The 20672-nt window shown below is 50.5% G+C and overlaps 2 protein-coding genes across 6 annotated transcripts; one reads left to right on the top strand and one right to left on the bottom strand.

Annotated features, from left to right (window-relative positions):
- Positions 1 to 645: 645 nt before the first annotated feature.
- LOC119712720 (cytochrome c oxidase assembly protein COX14 homolog) lies at positions 646 to 2514 on the top strand. 2 transcript variants are annotated; one of them, XM_038164304.1, is made up of 2 exons: positions 646 to 767; positions 2065 to 2514. In XM_038164304.1, the coding sequence occupies exon 2, from the start codon at positions 2073 to 2075 to the stop codon at positions 2229 to 2231; it is 159 nt and encodes a 52-aa protein (XP_038020232.1). In that variant the 5' UTR covers positions 646 to 767; positions 2065 to 2072; the 3' UTR covers positions 2232 to 2514. The 2 variants fall into 2 exon arrangements, with proteins under 2 accessions (XP_038020232.1, XP_038020233.1); XM_038164305.1 differs by lacking the exon at positions 646 to 767 and adding an exon at positions 1072 to 1258.
- Positions 2515 to 2722: 208 nt separating this feature from the next.
- CERS5 (ceramide synthase 5) lies at positions 2723 to 20602 on the bottom strand. Of its 4 annotated transcripts, none has more exons than XR_005259859.1 (11): positions 20290 to 20489; positions 15216 to 15321; positions 13145 to 13275; positions 12157 to 12214; positions 11594 to 11644; positions 10948 to 11040; positions 9595 to 9723; positions 8910 to 9016; positions 6535 to 6691; positions 5504 to 5601; positions 2723 to 3948 (listed from the first exon to the last, which is right to left on the bottom strand). XR_005259859.1 is itself a non-coding variant. In XM_038164288.1 (11 exons), exons 1-11 carry the CDS (start codon positions 20487 to 20489, stop codon positions 3796 to 3798), a joined length of 1215 nt encoding a protein of 404 aa, XP_038020216.1. In that variant the 3' UTR covers positions 2723 to 3795. The 4 variants fall into 4 exon arrangements, 3 of the variants coding, with proteins under 3 accessions (XP_038020216.1, XP_038020217.1, XP_038020215.1); XM_038164288.1 differs by having other exon boundaries at positions 5504 to 5533; XM_038164287.1 differs by lacking the exon at positions 2723 to 3948 and adding an exon at positions 4899 to 5368 and having other exon boundaries at positions 5504 to 5533; positions 20290 to 20602.
- Between the last annotated feature and the right edge of the window lie 70 nt (positions 20603 to 20672).

Genomic DNA, 20672 nt, shown 5'->3' with positions numbered 1-20672 from the left:
GTCCCGAGCTATAAAAAGTCTTCCCTTTGCCATTTGGAATTATGTTCTGCAGGCTCAGCACATCCCAGTGCTGCAGCCCTGGGAGCTGCTGCTGGGGGAAAGAAGGATGAGGAGGGGAGAAAGAGTAACCCTGGCAGCTCCAGAGCTCGAGGGAGCCCCAGATAGAGCAGGGCTGGGACAGCAGAGTTCAAAGGCTGGAAAGGAGCTCCGTGAGGGGAGCAGCTGCCACAGGGGGGGACAGGAGGGGACCAGGGGGAACGTGGCCTGTTGGGAAGGAGGCTCTGGGCTGGGGGCACCCGGGGCAGACACCAGGGCCCTCGGAATGGCACTGGGACCCTCAAGAAACTACTGGGACCCTCAGGATGGCACCAGAACCGTTGTGGAGCCACCGTGACAGTTGGGATGGCACCGCTCCTCTGAACCTCAGGGCTGCAGCACGGCCCGGAGAGCCTCGGCCCCGTCCACGCGTGGCCAAGGACTGTCCTTTGAGGGCTCCCGGCGCCGCACCTCAGAGAGGAAGACCCGCGGGTTGAGTCGCGCAGGGAGGCCCGTGTGGGCTCCGCCGGCGGACCCGAGGCGGCGGCGATGGCGGCGGGAGCGGCCCCTGAGGGGGAGACTGCGGCGGGGCCGCCAGGGGGCGCTGCGCGCACCGCGCGCGCTTCCCGCGCTCGCCGGCGGCCGCACGTGACCGCGGCGCACGTGACGACACGAGGCACGTGACCGCCACGTGACGCGGGCCGGGAGAGCGGCGGAGCGGGACGGGAGCGGTGAGCGCGGAGCGGAGGGGACGGGACGGGACGGGACGGGATGAGATGGGATGGGACGGGACGGGATGGGATGGGATGGGACGGGATGAGATGGGACGGGACGGGACGGGACGGGATGGGACGGGAGCGGTGAGCGCGGAGCGGAGGGGACGGGACGGGACGGGATGGGACGGGACGGGAGCGGTGAGCGCGGAGGGGACGGGACGGGAGCGGGGAGGGCGGAGCGGAGGGGACGGGACGGGACGGGACGGGACGGGACGGGACGGGATGGGATGAGATGGGATGGGACGGGACGGGATGGGATGGAACGGGAGCGGGGAGTGCGGAGGAACTGGACCGGACCGACCCGACGGGATGGGAGGGAGCAAAGAGTCGGAGGGAGCGGACGGGACGGGATGGAATGGGACGGCACGGGATAGGATGATGGACGGGACCCGCGAATCCGCGCCCCCGGGCCCGCTCTCCGCCGCCTTCCTGCGGGCCGGCAGTCGGTGAGTCAGCGGGGACTGCTGCCGGCTCCGGTCTCATTCACCGTGTCCCAGCCGACCTGGATGAAAGCACGGAAGGACCCTGAGCGGGGCTGCTGCTGATGCGAAACGTGGGGCAGTGGTTGAGCCAGCCACAGGCTGGAGAGCTGGGCAAAGAGAAACCTAATGGTTTATTAGAATAACCTCATGAGGCTCAGCAAGAGCCAGTGTAGGAGCCTGCACCTGCGCAGGAATAGCCCCAAGTACCAGTGGGATCCTGGAGTGCACGGGGAAGAGCGTGGCCAGCAGGTCAGGGAGGGGATCCTGCGCCTTGGCCAGAGTGAGCATCCAGGGCTGGGCTCCTCACCTCAGGACAGACAAGGAGCTGCTGCAGATGGTCCAGTGCAGGCCACAAAGATGTTGAGGGACCTGGAGCATCTCTCTGAGGGGAGACTGTGGGAGCTGGGCCTGGTTAGTCTGCAGAGAAGACTGAGAGGGGATGTTATTAATACATATAAATACCTCCAAGGGTCAGAGGATGGTGCCAGACTCTTTCTGGTGATGCCCACAAACAGGACAAAGAGCAACAGTCATAAACTAAACCACAAGAAGTTTCACCTCAACACGAGGAAGAACTTCCCGAGGAGGGGGGCAGAGCACTGGAACAGCTGCCATGGAGTCCTGGGAGTCTTCCTTTCTGGAGACACCTGAACATTCTTTAGTGTCACCTGCTCTGGGTGACCCTGCCTGGGCACGGAGGGCTGGACTGGATGATCTCCAGAGGTCCCTTCCAACGCTGCCTATCCTGGGATCGTGTCTCTCTCTCACAGGTGCAGCCATGGTGTCCAAAAAGCAGCTGGCAGACTTTGGCTACAAGGCCTTCTCGGGCTCCATGATGCTGCTGACGGTGTACGCCGGCTACCTGTGCAGCGTCCGTGTGCAGAGGATGCTCCAGCACCGCCGCCAGCGCGAGAACGCGCCTGGGCCTGAGAGCTGAGCCCTGCTGGGACCGGCCCCGGGAGCTGGGGCTGGCCCCGGGAGCTGAGCCTGCCCCGGGAGCTGGGACTGGCCCCGGGAGCTGGGACTGGCCCCGGGAGCTGAGCCTGCCCCGGGAGCTGGGACTGGCCCCGGGAGCTGAGCCTGCCCCGGGAGCTGAGCCTGCCCCGGGAGCTGGGACTGGCCCCGGGAGCTGAGCCTGCCCTGGGACCAGCCCCACCTTCCCAGTCCCCCCCTGGGCTGGGGGAGGCAGATGGAGTGCAATAAAACCGTGTCAAAGTGGCCAGTGTGGTGATGTGTGGTGTCCCCCAAATCGTAAACTGGTCTGGGTTTAAAGGTCACTGTTCTACCCCTCCATGAGTCCATCACTTCTGTTCTTCCAAAAAGCTGTTGCTCCCGTGTTCCTGGCAGCAGCCCAAGTGCTCAGAGACAGCCAAGGGACACACGCTGTCCTCTGTTCTATTTCCTCAAGATGAAACACATCACCCCAGGTTTCTGAAGCAACTTTTAATTGGAGATAAGAGTAAACAACAGTATAAAATGGTAACAACTTGAGAAGTTTCCAAAATTCTGCTCCTGATTGACCATTCCATTGCCCCCAAGTACCATTGAGTAAAAAAAAAAAGAGAAGCAAAGCCCACAGTGTGGCTGCTCTTCCAGCCCTGGGTTCCTCCACAGCTCTCACATCAGAGCAGCAACAATCACTTGTCTCAGAGTACAGGACCAAAACATCCCATTTTTTGGAGAGTTTAACCCAGCCTACCTTTTCTGATCCTCCCTCGGATCCCAGCTTAGCCAACTGAATCCAGTAGGTCTAGAGAAGTCTTCAAACCCACAATTTGCAACAGGAAGAAAACAATTTAAAACGCCTGGATTATGCTGGTTGTCTCAGGGGCAATAAACCACCCCCCCACCCCCTTGCAGAAGGCTTTGGTCAAGACTTCAGAGGGGTTTGCAGCACCAAAAGAGGCAGCAGACGCTGGCCTGGTCCCTGGTGACAGCAGAGATGAGCAGCTGGGACCTCCCCAGCAGCCTGGGGCGAGGCAGAGCAGTGGTTCTGGGTTAGCACAGTTCAAAGCTCAGCTGGGAGCAGAGTCTCTGCCTCACCCAGGGCAGCTGGGACATGGAACCTGCCTTCTCTGTGCTCTGAAGTGGCTTCTGGAGTGCATCAAGAGCTGCTGCACCTGCCGGGAGTGAACCGTCGCCGAGCGGCACCGAACCCCGCGCTCCAAACCTGCTCTGCCTCGAGCTGATCCCAGTAAAAGCCAGTTTGCCACAAACAAAGACACCTCTGCAAAGATCAACGGGACTCAGGGCTGTTTTCTTGTACTTCTGAAGTACAAAATGGCTTGAAGTGAAATCTGCAGCTTTGCTTTCGCCCCGGTCGTTGGCTTCATCCCGTGTGCCGTGCAAAGCCTCTGACTGCTCAGGGTTGTGCCCGTTTCGGGTCTGCCGGAGGTTTCTGGGGAAGGGGTTTTTGATTAAAGATCACTTGGGAACGTGGAGCTCAACACAACTAGATATTGAAAGAGAAGTTCGTGTTTGCTCAAGGCCAGCCCGGGGCCTTACTCCTCTCCTGTCCACTGGCCAGCGGCCACGTGGCCGTTCAGGCGGTTGGAACCGTTACTGGAAGTGCTGAAAATTCCTTTTGTGCTGTTGGAAGTCACATCCTCCTCCTCGGAGCTGCTCTCCACGTCACTGCGGTCATCCTTGGACACCTAAACATTGCCAGTGCAATTGGGGAGTGGGAGAGGAGGAGGGGAGATGAAAATGTGACAGAAACCAGCAGTTAGAAGGTTGTGTCCCTGTGATGAACCACCTTCACTCACATCTACTCCTACATCTGAGTCTGGCTCAGTTCAAGCTCCCAAGAAGGAGCCTGTCATCACATTAGGAACAAGACAGACACTGAGAAAGACAATGTGGAAAGATGAGCTCCATTTTCCAAAGATTCTGTGTATGTGAAAGCACTTCACTCTTGTTCTCACCAGATCAGATGATATTACAGATCTGGTGTTCTTGTCTTCCAAGGGCTTCTCTCTGGATCACTTAAAGGCCATTTTTCTAAACCATTTGTTTTGAATCAAAAATTTCTCCTGCCACGATCACAAGTGGGTCCGACGACCAAAAACCAGGATTGTGTCAGTTTGAGAGAGAACATTTTGTCCCACAGGGAGCAGCTTTGCTATTTTAAAAATTAGGCAGCTTTATTTATCACATCACTGCTCCAACAAAGCACCTCCATATCCACAGCCCGTGCTTCACCTGGGAGATCCCCTTCAGGAGCAGGAGCCTGTTTGGACAGGGGATGGAGAACAAAGGCAGGGTCTGATCCAGCACACACCCATTCAGGAGCAGCCTCGGCCCAGGGAGCCAGATCTGCTTACAGAGCATGCCTTAGTTCAGAGATGCTGCAAACCCAGCTCTGTCTGACCTGCACGTGGCATTCTGAACCTTCCCAGCAGGAGCGTGGTGCCAGCTGCTCCAAGTGCCACAGCAGGGCAGCCCTGCAGAGCCAGGAGGGGAGGGAAGAGCCCATAAACCCGGCCCCAGCTGCAAACTCACACCTTGGGTGGTGGCAGGTGCCACAGCAAACCTCCCCAGCACGAGCTGGGCCTGGAGAGCAGCCCCTGCTCTGCCCAAGGCAGCTCCTCACTCCCCTCCTCAGTAACTCCATGTGCCAGCGCTCTGGCTTGCAGCTTTCCAAGGATTCCAGGACTGCACTCTGCTCCGCTCTCTTGGAGTCAGGGTTAGGGCTCTGCAGCAGCAGGAACTCCAGGGAAGATCTGGCTGGAAGCCAGGTGAAGTTAATGATCTCCAGGAGCTTTTTGGATGTCCTGGCTTCTGCCTGTTGCCAGAACTTCTGCTATCTTTCCCCAATCTCCTGCTATATTGGAAGTTCAAAGGGTCACTGGAAGGAAGCAGAAATCCCAGGACATTTTTTCTGTTCTTGGGGGAGAAGTGAGTGTTTCACTCCTTTTCACAAAGAGTAAATTCCTCCTGCCCTCTCCCCCTGCGTGTGGTGCTGATGGGGAGCACAGACAGAAACTGGAGTGTGTGGGTGTGTAAAAGCACAAAGTGAAGGTTGTGCAGGCAGGTGACAGCAGGTGAGAACAGACCCCAGGACACTGCTCTGACCTTTGGAAAAAACAGTATTTTAGCACTCTGTCAGGACCAGGGAGAGAAGGAGAAGGCACCAGGGCTCTGCTTTTGTCTTGGGGCCTCGACACAGACGTGTTTCAGTGAACAAACAGAAACACAGGTCACACTTACATGCACAGGGTGAAACTGTCCAGCTCCAATCTGGCACAGAGAAAAGGAGAAAAGAATGAAGAAGACAGAGCTTAGAGTCCTTTCTCTGGCTAGGTCACCTGGACAGGAGAGAACCAAGGAAAGGGAAAAGGTGTAGAACTCAGGATACAGAAACAGCTGCAGAGAATGAAAATCAGGCATTTGTAGTAGCAGCTGTGGGGAACAGATGAAGAGCTCATACCCTGAAACCTGCCTGCCCCCAGAGTCAACCAGAATATTTGTATTTTTCAAGGCCACATTCCATGTGTAGGGGCAGCTAAAGTCGAACACAAAATAATGCAGAGCCATCAGGGAAACCCAGATCAGAATATCAGTATCTGATAGGAAAAGGCATTTGTGCTACTAAATCAGCTTTTTTTGCTGATTTCATAGAATCATGGAATGGATTGGGTGGGAAGGACCTTAAAGCTCACCTTGTTCCACCCCCTGCCATGGGCAGGGACACCTTCCACTATGCCAGGCTGCTCCAAGCCCTGTCCAGCCTGGATGATCTTTAAGGTCCCTTCCAAGCCAGGCCATTCTGTGATTTTTGACAGCCAGCAAACCCCCACTGAATCCCTGGGAGGTTATTCTCTCAGCTCAGTGCCTGCACTGGCAGCCAGAAGCCAGTGAAGCAGCACAATCCCCAGCACATCCCAAGGACCAGCTGACACTGGGGAACATCCTGAGTGTTCATCCTGTTGTCCAAAAGAGAGCCTGCTACCACCTTACACTCCAGAGTGCACAGCAAGAGTGTCATAACTGCCATTTCAGGACATTTGAATGTACTGGGAAATGGAGTGATTCCCCTGCATGCCCAGGAGAGACTCCCTGCCTTTGAGCACACCTGGCAACTCACACGTGCAGAGCAATCAAGGTTAAAAAACGTATTTGTGAACTCCTGATGCAAATCCCTTAAGAAACAACACCAGCCTCACTGAAAAGCTCAATTTCTCACGATTCCTTAATGGGGCTTGTAGGAAAGAGGAGCCAGAAGCCTCCCTCAGCCTTACCTTGCCCCTCACCAGAGCCTTGGAGGCCGTGCGGATGATGAGGTAAGACCAGATGACATGCAAGACCTGCAAGGTCACCAGGAGCCCGTTGAAGAGCCACCAGGAAGGGTAGGGACCGATCAGCTCCCAGCTTTCAAACAGGGTCGTGTTCAAAATCCTGAAAGAGATCCAGAAACACATTTCAGATCAGCTGTGCTCAGCTCTGACTGGAGGTGCCAGGCCAGATGCACAACAGTTTGTGTCTCACTGAGCATCTGCTGCTCTGCTCCTGCCAGAGTCAGGAGACTGAGTAAAGCTCATTAGGAGCATTTGAACTGAGCAACAAAACAGAACATGTCAATGTGCTGCAATTTGGTTACACACACGGATCTGCTGCCAACTTTCTTCTCCAAAGCACAAGCATTTATTTATAACAACTTCACAGGAAGTGATGTCAGGCTGCTCTGGTCACCAAAACAACTGTTAACACCTTCCTGCTTGGGCAGCTTTCACCCAGATTTCAAGATCAAAAATCATATCAAAAACAGGTGGGCACAGGAGCTGGGTAGGGATTGTCCCTCTGGGCTGGGCACTGTGAGGCTGTGCCCAGCTCTGGGTCCTCACAGAAGGCAGATATTGAGGGGCTGGAGGGTGTCCAGAGCTGGAACAGCTGGGGAAAAGGGGGCTCAGGGGGGGACCTTCTGGCCCTGCACAACTCCCTGACAGGGGGGTACAGCTGGGGGGTGTCAGGCTCTGCTCCCAGGCAACAACAGGACAGGAGGGATGTGCCAGGGAAGGTTCAGGTTGGACATCAGGAGGAATTTCTCCACGGAAAGGGTGGTGAGGCATTGGCAGGGGCTGCCCAGGGAGGTTTGGGGTCCCCATCTCTGGAGGTGCCCAAGGAACCACTGGATGTGGCACTCACTGCTCCGGTGGGGATCGGTCACAGGCTGGACTCAGTGGTCTTGAGGGCTTTTCCAACCTCAAGGATTCTGGGATCAGGAAGGAATTTTGTCCCCAGAAGGCCTCCCTCCCTCCCTGGGTGCTCTTCTCTTCCCTCAGAGTTTTATAGATTCCTCTGGCCAGGCTGGAAGACTCAAAACTGCTTTATGGCCCAAGCCTTGTGTTTCTTTCATTGCTGTTTTGCTGTTCTTGTTGCTGGGAGTTATGGCCAGTCCTTCAGCAATTCAATAAACACTTTAGATTTTATGATGCAGAGAGGTATGGAGAGACCTTTAACAACCACATTAATTTCACACAGCTTTTAACACAAGAAAAACAAAACAAGCCTTTCAAACAAGAACCAAAATCCCCCAAAAGGCAGCTCCAGAAGTATTTAACTCATAGCAGGTTTATGAAAGAATTAAATGCAATTGCAGAGATCTGCTGATGTTTTACTTTACTAATTAGGGAAGGGAATACATGGGCAGGGTCTGCAGTGCTGCTGCAGCTTGCCAGATTCCTCTACAAAGCTGAGGAGTGACATTACAGCCAGTGGAAAACACATTAAAGATTTACAGGATGCTGAGCACTGGTGTGAGGTAAGAGCATCCCCTCACGACAGACAGCAGCTGCTAAAACAACTCTCTATTTTGTCCCTGGAAGGAGCCTACGAAGAAATAGGAATTAAAGCTCTTCTTCATCCAGAGTCCTTTGGTGCATTTACTGGAAAATAAGCAAGAGCTTTAACTGCAACCCTGATGCTAAAGGGAAAGGGGTGTTGCTGCCTACCAGGCACCCAAAAAGAATGGGAATAACAGGTGTCCATGGCCTAGGAAATAAATGCAGGCAGTAAAATGGTGTAAGCAAATTACCACCACACACGATAAACGGACAACAGCTCATTAACCAAAGCACTGCTCCAGTCTGACCTACTGAGGTAAGGGGGAATCTCATTATGGGATGATTCTCTCTAAGCCATTTATCCAGGTTTTACCTCCCAAGAAACCTCAGACCTATTTCAGGCTCTGAACAGTCACGACACAAGGACAGGACAGAAGTGTCATAAGAATCAGAAGCTGCAGTGATGACTAAGCCAAACAAAACAAAAATGACCTCAAGAGGCTGTGCCTCACTTGTAATTATTTCTAGAACTTCTTCAGAGAAGCAGAGAATCCTTCAAGCCTCTCAGCGCAGATTCTGGCTGACTCTGGCATCACTGCAGCAGGGGAGGGGCAGCTGTGAATGGGATTCTGGGATCCTCCCCCACTCCCTCAGCTGACTGGGGAGAGATTTCTTCACGTGCCTACCCAAACCTCCTGCCCCAAACAGCACTTGGGCCATGTGCTGCTTCAGGCTGCCTCGAGGGACAGCTGGAATGCTTGGGAAAAGCCTAAAACAAAGGCTCTGCTGAAAGGACTGGGAGAACAACCAAGCTCCCAGCTCCAGGTGCTTACCAGAAAGGGTAAATGCCCAGGCGGGTCACGATGAACACGACCCCAAAGAGCATGAAGAAAGCATCACACAGCCGTTGGTACTTGGCATAATTGGCCAGTTTTGCAGCCTGCAAGAGACAATAAACATGCAAATATCACTCCCTTTGTGCACTCCGGTAATTACCCATCTGGAAAGCTGCAAAAAACTCTCAATCACGTTTGTACAGTTTGGAACAAAGAGGGATTATTATATTGTATTACTGTTTTTATACTGGTATTTATATGGTCCCACAAGAATAATGGGAGAGACTCCAGCAAGGGCTGGAGTGACAGGACAAGGGGGAATGGCTTCAAACTGCCAGAGGATACAATCACCCTGTCTGAGGGTGGGGAGGTCCTGGCACAGGTTACCCAGAGAAGCTGTGGCTGCTCCATCCCTGGAAGTGTCCAAGGCCAGGCTGGATTGGATTTGGAGCAACCTGGGATAGTGGAACTGGATGATCTTTAAGGTTCCTTCCAACCCAAACCATTGCATGGTTTTGTGACTCTCAGCACCCAAGCAGTTTGGAGGAAAAGCTGACAAGGCAGGATCAGCAGCACGAACTGCACGGCACATTTAAAACAGTTGATCAAGAAGGGGAATGTCAGCTTGCTCCCCTGAGATCACGCCAGCATTAGGGATGCAAAGATTTGAGAGGAAATTCACCTCCAAGAGGAAATCTGAGGCGTCGTGGAGGCACAGCACCAGAGTTCCAACCCGCACCATGTTATTCATGTACGAGAATGTGATGAGTCCAATCGTGGCCAAGTGATGGACAAACATGATCAGGAAGTCCTGGAAGCAGCAAAAGCACAAATGAAGACTCTTTGGTTGTCACACAAATGCAAAAGTTTGGAACAGAGCCACCCAACTGAGTCACCGGGGTCACAGGATTCTTTCAGTTCAGGCTGTGACTCTACAGCAATCACAGCTCATCACACTCCCACCATCTCCACAAAAGCTTCCAGAAAGATCTCTCAGCTTTGGTGCTGCTGAAGCCAGAGCTCTGCCTGCTCAGGGATCAGCGCAGTCTCTCTGGCACACACACAACTGCAGACCCCACAGATGAGATTCTGAGCCCAAGATGACCCTTATTTTTATCACCTTCTGGTTTTCCAGGCACACTGAAACCCCTCAGCTCCTGGGACACATTTAAGTGCTGCTACTGCTGTCAGTGACCAAACCCTGCCAGGGCAGAGCAGGCACAGAGCACCAGGTAAACTCAGCAGGAAGAACAAAAAATGTTTACAACGCACAATACTCAGGGCTGGTTTGCACCTCAGCCCCTGGCTCCCTGGACCTCACCCAGCTGCCGTGGGGAATCTCATCCACTTGTTCAAGCCAGAATGAAATATTACAAGCACAGTCCCCGAGGCTGTTCATCACTCCCTGTCTGCAGCTCCACTGTATCCCACAGTGCCTCACCTGCTCGTATTTCAGCACAGAAAAAAGCCTGGGTAAACTTGTTTTTTAACAGCCAAAGCAAAAACTGGGATAATTTGCTGCTTTGCAGCTCATGTAAAGGAAGCAATAAGCCAGGATTTACTGGGGACTGTTCTCCAACAGCAACAATAACCAAACCCTGGAATGCAGCATGACAGAATTAGATTTGAACAACTGCAACCACTCATCATCTGCTCCTCTCACAGATGAGAATTCCTTTCAAAACCCCATTTATTATTTCCTTAGCAGCTTCAGCAAGGTGCTGCTTTGAGCAGCTCATTTTCTTGCAAGCCTTCCAGTTAAATCTATTTTTAGGCAACGATTTGTTAACTTTTGATTGGGAGGTATTGAGTGAAGCTGCTCTGTCCCCTGGAAGGTGAAAGGAACTCAAGGATACACCAGGTCAGCCTTGCTCCTCCCTTCTCCTCAGGGCTCACAAAGGTGTAAATGAGAAAGAAAACATAATTATCACTACATTTTGGTTTCCTGGCCAGCCACACTCCCATTTTTTGTTAGTCCTACCTATTATTATTATTATAGCCATTGAGTGGTTAATGCAATTCTGGTTCATCTCACCTTCCGTTTAATGTCTGTAAACTGAGAAAACATGAGGGACCAGTAGAAGGCCAGCTCCAAGATATAGTAATAATAAAGCCTGGATGTTAGAGGCTGGAAAACAGACAGAGAAAGCACAGTTACAAGACCAAATAATTCAAAATTTACTTTAAAATCGCTTTTTTCCTTCCTCCTATTCCATCCCACTTTGTTCCTCCAGAATTGCTGAGGCATAAGTTAAATCATCCAGGTTTAATAAAAACAAGCTTAAGCAACAGGCATCTTACTCCAGGCTTACACAAATATAATTGTGTGTTTCAGCCTTCTTCTAAAGGAGTAAATTCCCTTGTCAATATTTAGAACTCCTGCTGAAGCCTCCTGGAGTAGGAAAACCAGGCTCTGGAACAGACTGCTGGCCTCTATACAGTAAATAAATAAATTACCACTATGATTTTATGCCTTTTTCTCCTACTTTTAATAATCTCAGCAGCAAATAAACAGAAAGTGACTGAGTCAGATGTACCTGAGGAAACCCTGCTGCTGCCAAACCTAACCAGGATGTAAAGGCACAAAGAGTAAATGGCAGAGTTTTAATCCAGTATCAATAACAAAAATAAAAACGGGAACTGTCCAAAAAGTTGGAATTTAGGAGGTGTTTCTCTCATACCTGGAAAGGGTAGTTGTACCAGCACTGTCGTGTGTCCCAAAACCAGGGTGCCTAAAGGGAATAGATGGGTTTTTATTATAAATAAATAAGAAGTTAAATAAAACCCCAGCTTGTACAGGGTGGTTTCCTCCCCAGCACACTGCCTCACTGAAATTTCACCTTTATTCTGCCATTCAAACTACATTTTGTGTAGAAAACCCTAGTGATTTAAAATCTACTTAGTACTGTCAATGCGAGTTCTGCTGCAGTGGCAATTTCTGGAATAATCACACAGCTCTAATAATAATAAAGAGCCAAGGAGATGAACCTGTATCCCTTCAAGAGAGAAAGAGAAAAAAAGGAGCAGCTCTCCACAGCAAAGAAAACCCAAAACCACCTTGTTTTTTTCCAGCATTCTGGGGTAACACATCAAATAATTTTCTATTATTTCCAAAATGACAGATCTGTACAGAAGCTTCCCTCCAGTGTAAAGAAGGTCTTTAACAGAACCCCCAGGAGCCCAAATCAGGGATCATTCAACTGCAACCACACAGAACAACAAGGTGGGTGACACAGCAACTCACCGTCCAGAGAAACCTGATTCCATAAAAAAATATACTGAAATAAAATGTAAATCTCCACCTGGAAAAAGAAGTAAAACATAAATTTAGGACATAGAATCAGCTTTTGGTTAGCATTTGTAAAATTAATTGAAATAACTGGGAAAAATCTGACAAGATCTGACACCTGAAAAGCCTTCAGCCACCTTTCTAAACATTTCAGGTAGCATAAACCCACTGAAGAGTTTTCACAGCACACATGGGCTTGCATCAACAGGCAGGTTTGAAACCCGGGGTGAACATGCATCATTCCATATTTAATAGCTAACAAGATAACAAGCAAAGCCGTTGTCACCCAGAGATAGCCTGATGGATGTGTTTTCCCCTCTTACCTTGTGGCTTTAGGTAGACAAAACCATACTGGGGGAAGAACTGAAAGTTACTGGAAAGGAAAGAAAGCAGCAGAGGAGAAACAAGTCAGGAAAAAGTACTGAGGTTCTACTGCACTACAGAGAAACCTGCAGGAGCTTGGAGGGAACGGGAACAAAGAACGGGCTGGAGAGAGAAGACAAGGAAGCCAAGGAGTGTCTGGGAAAGCCAGAGGGTGGGAATGGGAACGAGCTCTGGGTGGGAACGGGGCCTGCAGGAGAGTCCCAGGGGATTCACAGCCAGTGCGGGCACGGGGACACACGGACAGGGACACAGACACAGGGACATGGAGACACACAGACATGGACACAGACACACGGACACAGAGGCATGGAGATGGACACACGGACACACAGACCCTCTCAAGTGCCACGAAGGACCTGGCCCAGTGTCTAAAGCCACCCAGCACTGACCCCTGTACCCCGTTCTGGTCTCTCAGGCATGCCCACAAAATATTTTAGAATTTCAAAACCTCCTTGAAGTGCCCTGTTTGCTCGAACAGGAATTTTGGCCCTGGGGTGGCCGAGCAGCTGCCCCAGGCCCAGCCAGAGCTCTAAGATGAAGCCCCTCTGCACAAACATACATGCTCTCACAAAATTTCGTGAGGGTGGTGGGTTTGTCCTGGTTCCTCCGATGCCGAAACCAGCGCTGGATCTTTCGGACATCCCAGTCCAGCTGCTTGGACAAGCCTTCTAACCTTTTTCCATCTGGAGACTGAAGGAAAACGAAACAAATGTCACTTCTCCCACTCCTCAAGCTACCTTCAGTCCTGCACTGTGACAGAAATAATGCACAGATAACAAAAGACACACCGGGAAGTGACCACAGAGTCTGGAAGCAAGAACCCACTGCCACAAATGGTCGCTCAGGTTTAACCTTCATAAGCCACTAATTACTTCATTACTCAGAATGGTTTTGGTTGAGCATTTCCTCACCTATTTCATCACTTGACAGCACATTAAGACGAAGAATGTGAACGTTCTCTCTGTTAATTTGGGGGGAGGAGCTGTTAAAGTGTCGTGTCCTACCTGTTAAAGCTGCACATCAATTCACACAGCCCAGAACTCGGGAGCAAAGCTAAAGATCTTTAAGGTTTGCTACTCACAGCAAGGACAGGGAAACTTTAAAGTAAGAGCTGGCTTAACACAGTAGATATTTGTATATTCCGTAAGGGCACTGTAGAAATTGTGTTATTTCTGTTATCAAAGTTCATAAATGAAAATATATTTGAAGACTGAAATACTACCATGACAAATATAGATATAATATATCCCTGTTCTCCACCTGTCTGAATGAACACAAATGGATTTATCAAAGGGAACCAAACCTGGTAGCTCCCTCTATAATGGCCCAGGAGTGAGATAATTCAGCCCAGCTCTGCCAGGGAGCTCTACCACTGAAAGATGATAAACACATTTTACTAGTTGAGTTACATATCACGCACAAAAGCTATGCAGAATGTTGATTTAATAAAAAATCATCAGTTCACCCAGCTGAAAATCAAAATCAGAGTAATTTGATTTTCAGCATTGAGACCATGACTGTCCTGTCAATCCATCACACATCTCTCAGCGCTTTCCTGGGATTCAGTGCTTGGGAAAGCACCTTCCTCTTGAGGAACCCAGAGCTCCAGCTCCGAGCAGCAGTGAAATCCTTCCCCTGCACCAGGGCCACCCCCAGCCTGACCCTCCAAACCCCACAGCAGCCACAGCACGCTGGGACAGTTAAAGGTTTCATCAGCCAGACAAATTCTGCACAGCCTGTGACCTCCTGGGTTTCCTAAACATTCATTTCAAGGACATCCCCTGCATTAAAGTTCTCCCACCAAAGGGCATCAGATTCTGGGGATTTTTCAGTTCACACATCATTCCAAATGCCTCAAAACTTTAATGTTCCCACAAGGCAAGTTTTTTGAAGTTTTTTATAGAATTTCCCTTTATCTGCTCCAGTAGATGAGGTTCAGCATCACCAAATCTCAACAGGAAACCTTCCATTTCGTTATCTTTAATGAAAATCTATTGCACTTATTCACTGCTGGATACAGTACAGTGGGGTTCTGTAATTCTGTAGGCCTGTGAGCTTAAGGGAAAGAAGGAAACAACCCAAAGAAACATCTCCTGCCACCATTAAATGTCCTGTCCTTCATCAGGCCATCCTTCACCGACTGAACACCTCCCTGAATAATCCCCTGCCACTGACAGCTGCTGGCCAGGTTTACAGTAAATGCCAAAAATGAGAGGAAGACATTCACAACAAAACCAATAAAATCAGAAAAGGAGCCGAGCTGCAGAAAAAGAGGAACACTTTCCCAATAAAAGTGGAAGATGCTGGGAAATCTCTGATTAAAGCAAGAATCCCCACTGTACAGCGTGGACCAAGGGAACTCAAGGAAGCAACTCAGGCCTGTCGATCAGGGGAACATTTGTACCCCAAGGATTCTTCTGTGCACAAAACCATGGCTCAGCCATACAGGGAATTCACTTTGCTACCAGAAGGACGTGCCAGAGGCAAAGTGAAACCAGAACGAGCCCACTTGTGGATGCAGAGTGAAATGTGCATCTCAATCCAGAAAAGTGGAAGCAAAAGCCCCCCCTGAGACACTTCCAGGCCTCCATCCCCTTTGGAATGGAGCAGGAATTTGAAGCGTGACTCACCTTAGTGATGGATGTAAACACTTTCTCTAAAATTGCATTGGGCTGGGCTCTGTGAGGTCCACTGTCCTGAATGCCAAGGTTTATGGCACATGGCTTGGCAATAAACCTGCAAGAATTGCCCAGAAAGAGCTGGATTAAAACAAGATATTTATTTCCTTCCTCTCCCTGAATCGCAAGGACCTGGCTTTGTCACCAGCTGCAAAACCTGGTGGAAAAGCTTTTGAAATCTCCATTCCACTGCTTCCCAGGTGAAGAAATTTCTTTTATTAGTCCATATGGTAACTACAGACAGCACATACTGTGCACACCAGAATGAAAAATTAAATCTTAATGCCCTTGGCTTGCGAGGAGCTGAATGTGCTCCCCAGGGAGATTCCCATTCCTCAGCAATAAAACAATAGACTGATAGCAGTTTGCTGTGAACAGAAAAGCTGGAGATGAAGCCCTAAAACAAAGTGTCTTGTTTCCAAAATAGGCCTTGGTGTCACACAGCTCAGAAAAAAGGGAAGTTCAAGCGACACAGCTCCCAAGAGTAACTTTTCCTTGGGGGAAAAATAAAGTGGCTTGTTTGCTTCAGGACAGACAGGACGATGCAAGTCCCCCGGGCTGAAAGATCCCTGATCTTGGGATCTCATGCATCCCATGTGCTCTGTGTATTCCAAACTGAGTTAACTCTTGCTGGATTTTATAGCACACTCTGGAAACAAGCCTGGGTTTGAAACTAAAACAAATATAAACATGTTCCAAATGACCAGGTTTTGTTGCACGTTTGTGCCAGGATGGGCTCGGGGTTCCAAGGGAAATGTCTGCATTACCTGACATGTGAATTGCTCCTCTCCTGTTGGTGGGCAAGAGGAGCAAAGTTCAGTATCTTTTAATCAGTTATTTTGAGGAAGAACCTGCTTCTCAAACCGATTTTGAAAAGGACACAACATTTGAACCATTAAAACCATTTTGCTTTCACAGAGAGATTGTTTCAGAGAGAGCTAAGCTGAAATTACACATATTTAGGAGCCTCCCAGTGCCACCAAGCAGAAAATGCAGCTTTTTCTGACCACAATTGTTACAATTTCTCCTTGTGTTTAAAAGGAAAGATTAAAATTCAGGAGAATCGTGGCTCTAAGTGCTACAACAGTAATTATTCTCAGGAATACTCACTCACTGCTTCAGGAACAAATATCTGTGGCTGTGTTTAAGAACAGTCCCAGGTCGTGGAGTTTTCCCTTGAGGAATTACAGATCAGCTTGTGACTGATCCCAAAGGAACACCCAGCTCTCAGAAAGCACTGAACAAACGACAGACACTGTGGGCCCAGGCTTCCCTGTCTGCCCCAGTTCTTCCAAGGTCTCCATCCAGGATCCCTGAGGTTAAAAATCCCTCCAGGACCATCGAGCCCAAGCTGTGCCTGATCCCCTCCCTGTCCCCAGCCCAGAGCACCAACGGCCACATCCTTGGACACCTCCAGGGATGGGGACTCCAAACCTCCCTGGGCAGCCCCTGCCAAGGCCTGATCATCATTTCCATGAAGAAATTCCTCCTGGTGCCCAACCCGACCCTCCTGTCAGGAGCTGTGCAGAGCCACAGGGTCCCCCTGAGCCTCCTTTTCTCCAGGCTGAGCCCCTTCCCAGCTCCCTCAGCCTCTCCTCATGCTCCAGACCCTTCCCAGCTCTGCTCCTGTCTCTGGACAAGCTAAACTACATTTCAACGCCCACAGCTTACAAAAAAATAATTAAAAAATAAAAAAGGAAGGAGTGATTTCCTTTGAGCTTGGCTCCAAAGGCTCGCGGCTTCCGCCATAACCCAGACCACCAGCCAGAAATCCTGTCCTGATGTTATGAAACAATTGGCAAGACCCCCACAAAAATGTAAAAAATATCAAGTATTAAATGTCTTTACACTCTGCTTTCCTACAGGATATGCCACAAGTGCAGCACAGAAGTTCACACGTGAACTTGCAGGTGGAATATGAAGCGAGGGCTGAATCCCCTGCTCAGACAGGAAAATCCCAAGCTGACCTGCTGTTTAGGTAAACTCAGCAAGGTAAACTCACACTTCAAACTGCTGTGGCACTTCAAAGTTTTGGCCCCAGAGCAGGTTTTCAGATGTGTTTTGCAGCGAACCCCACAGTGACAGAGCTCTGCACAAGCCCCAAAACAGACAAAAATGCTGCCCAGACAGCAGAATTTCCATTCTCAGGGATATTCAAACTGAACAGCAGAAGACCACGGGTGACCTGAGCTGCCTGAACACTGGCCTTGCTTTGAGGAGAGGACTGCCTGAGGTGGCCTTGAAAGGTCCCTTTTAATCTAAATGATTTTATGATTTTATAGAAATCTCAACGGCAACAAACTATACCCAAGGTCAACTTACTGCCACACCTTCCAGCACGAAATTCTCATCACATAAATACTTCTAGTAAACCTTTATCAACAGGGATCAGCTCACAGCCCAGCCGACCCTTTCACACTAGCTGTTAACACACACTGATTTTAAAACCAATTTTCAAGTCCACGGAGGAACAAATAGTTCTCAGGCATGTTGTGCTTGACAAAAAGGCAGAATCTTTCTTTATGAACGTTCCAGTTTGGCTGGTGACTCCCCATTACAGCTCTTAAAGGAAGAACAATCTCCACAGTGAGATGTATTGAACATGCACTTTTGAGTTTGTATTTCCATAATCTCTCCATTTTGCTGTGTTTTTAACCACCTCATTCCATAACAGATCTCATTAAGGGACATCTCAAATCACCTTTTTCTCCCCCTCCCCAGCTGGAGCACAAGCTGCAGCTCCTCCCTCAGATCTGTCCAGTAACGACCACATCTGGTTCCAAAGAGCACTCCAGTGCCCTAGAAACCCATCACATCCAGGTTTTTGAAGACACCTGGGATTTTTCTTTTTTGCCTGCAATGGGACAAGATGTGCAAGGAGAAATATTGAAAAGGATAATCAAGGATAAAAAATATAAACCAAATGTATGGGCAGAAGTCTTTCTTTTTGCTGACTGGTCAAAAATCCTCACCCTCTCACTTTCCACTGTCTTTACCTTCCTCTATGAGTCCTGCCTCACCCTTACAGTCATAAACTGCCCACAGACAGACAAACTAATGATTATTTTGTCAATGCCATGATGCGAAAGGCAGTTTTTTAGTGGCATTCTAACTAACAGAAACGTGTCAGTGGTGTAGCACAAAGCACTTCCTCACAGTGAGGAGCTGCAAAAGGAGAGAGAAAAGAAGCAGTTCAACCAAAAGAGCTGCAAGAGTCTGTAATTCACATTCTGAGTCACCAAGTCCAACTGTGAAATGTGTGTCAAGAGAGACATTTGACACAATCAAAGCCTGAATTGGGATAAATGCACCACAGGAGTTTATTGAGACAAAGCTGAACTTTTATGACATGTTCAAAGTGGCTGGAAGAAACAGAAAGAAGTTTACTCACAGATATGTACTTTTAAAATAAACACACTAGAAACTGCCTGAGATGGGCTGTCACAATTTGCTTTCACTTTGGGACACCACCAAGACACAGCTGAGATCAGGAAGAACCCCCTCAGGAACCAGACCTCGGCCTCCGAGCCTTGCTCTGCAGGCTCAGGAGTTAAATCATCATTTGACTCCACCCTAAATTAACACCACAAAAGAAATTTCATAAACCAGGGAGACATTATCAGGACAAAGTAAACACTGCCTGGAGCAGTGTGCCATCAGGTGTAGTGCATCTTCCCCAACAACTCCAGGAAAAGAGATTATTCTGCACCTCATCCCCAGACTGACACCTGGATTAGGAACTCCCCACAACATTGTTTTTATTGTGCCTCACAACCTCCTTTCCTTATGTCCTGGCAAGTACCAAGGTTTGGCCAGAACCAGCACACACCAAGCTGAGATGGGATTTTGGCAGTGCCACGTGTGTTCCTGGGTTCTCTGAAGCCTTTTCTTAGGGGCACAAAGACAGCAGGGAGAAAACAGAGCCTCTCAGGTTTCTCACCTCTCTGCTGACCTGCTTCATTTTCCTCCATATTTGCCACCTTTTTACTTCATCCCAACTACCTCTTCTTAATTTTTGAAAGCTCAGGAAAATTCACACTTCTTAAAGAAAACCCACAGAAAAAAAACCTGACTCAATTCCCATTCACTTCAGTCCTGCAGCCTTTTCCATGCTCAGAAATACCTAGGGAATCATGGAACGGTTTGGGTTGGAAAGGACCTTAAAGCTCACCCAGCCATGGGCTGAGACACTTCCCACTAATCCAGGCTGCTCCAAGTCCATCCAACCCGACCAACTTCTGCCCTTTCAAGGCAGAAATTTAAGATTAAATCAATGTTTAATGAACCACCTGCACAGCAATACAGGGTGTCTTGGTCCGTTTCACCTAAGGGCTTCCTAAGTAAGCCGCTTTACTAATTAATATCTCTGCCACCCACACACTGCGTGTGGCTGTGGCAGATCCACACCACACACGGATCTACCTGTGCCCCAGGGCTGAGTTCACATGTTTATGGATGCCCAGGGAAATGAGGAATCCCGTGTTACACCTGTTGATGGGCAGAGATGAAGATCCGCGCTCGCATCCATCGTGCCTGAGACGAGGGAAAGCCAGCAAGTATTTAATAATTCATCGGGCCATGTGAACGAGCCCTATTTCCTCATCCAGGAACTCAGGGAAAGTACAATAAAGCACACACGGAAGCCAAGCGCGGAGCAGCAGCAGCAGCCGCCAGCTCTGCCCGTCACCCAGCGAGGTTCTCCCGGGCAGGAGCAGCAGTAAAAGTGAATTCCTGTATAAAACATGGGATTTTTCTTGGCACTACCTCAGCACCGCCGGACTGGAGGGGCCTCTCGTTTCAGATCCAGGGCGGTAGAACCCCACGGGCTTCTGCATGTCGCGACAGACACGACTCCCGCGACAGATTCCCGGGATTACACAATGTCCCCTTTCCACGCACGAAAGGCCTCGCGGAGGCCCCGCAGGGTGCGGGGGAGCCCCCGCCGAGCCGCCCCCCGGCCCGGCCCGGTGCTCACAGACCCCGGCGCCTCCCGGCCCCGCCGCCCCGGGGGCGGCCCCGCGCTCACCTCTCGAAGAGCAGCCGCACCGCGAAGATGCCGAGCGCCAGCGGGAAGGCGGAGAGGACGTGAGCGGCCCGCGGGTACTGCAGCCCGCTGCCCGGCGGGCCCGGCTCGCCGGCCAGGTCCGCCCACGTCACGTTGTGCGGGAGCCAGAACCGCTCGTTCCAGAACCAGGCCCGCAGCGCCGCCGCCGCGGCCGCCGCCATCTTCCGCCAGCCGCCGCCGCGCTCGGGCGGCCGCCACAGACACGGGGGCGCGGCCGAGCGCCAGCCCCGCCCCGCCCCCGCCCCGCCCCTCACGGCAGCAGCGAATCGGGCGGCAGCTCCGGCCCCGAGGGGGCGGTGCTTGGGCAGACCGCGCCCCTCATCGCCTCAGCCGCCCGGCCCGGC

This window comes from Motacilla alba, chromosome 29 (genome assembly GCF_015832195.1).
Source record: "Motacilla alba alba isolate MOTALB_02 chromosome 29, Motacilla_alba_V1.0_pri, whole genome shotgun sequence".
NCBI classification, from domain to species: domain Eukaryota; kingdom Metazoa; phylum Chordata; class Aves; order Passeriformes; family Motacillidae; genus Motacilla; species Motacilla alba.
This window is presented reverse-complemented; position numbering and strand designations above follow the sequence as displayed.

Coding starts and splice junctions, on each gene's coding strand:
- LOC119712720 (XM_038164304.1), top strand. CDS start 2,073: ATGGTGTCCAAAAAGCAGCTGGCAGACTTTGGCTACAAGGCCTTCTCG.
- CERS5 (XM_038164287.1), bottom strand. CDS start 20,489: ATGGCGGCGGCCGCGGCGGCGGCGCTGCGGGCCTGGTTCTGGAACGAG. Junction 11,041..11,593: donor GGTACAACTACCCTTTCCAG/GTATGAGAGAAA, acceptor TCTGTTTTCCAG/CCTCTAACATCCAGGCTTTA. Junction 6,692..8,909: donor CTGGGCATTTACCCTTTCTG/GTAAGCACCTGG, acceptor GATCTCTTTCAG/GATTTTGAACACGACCCTGT.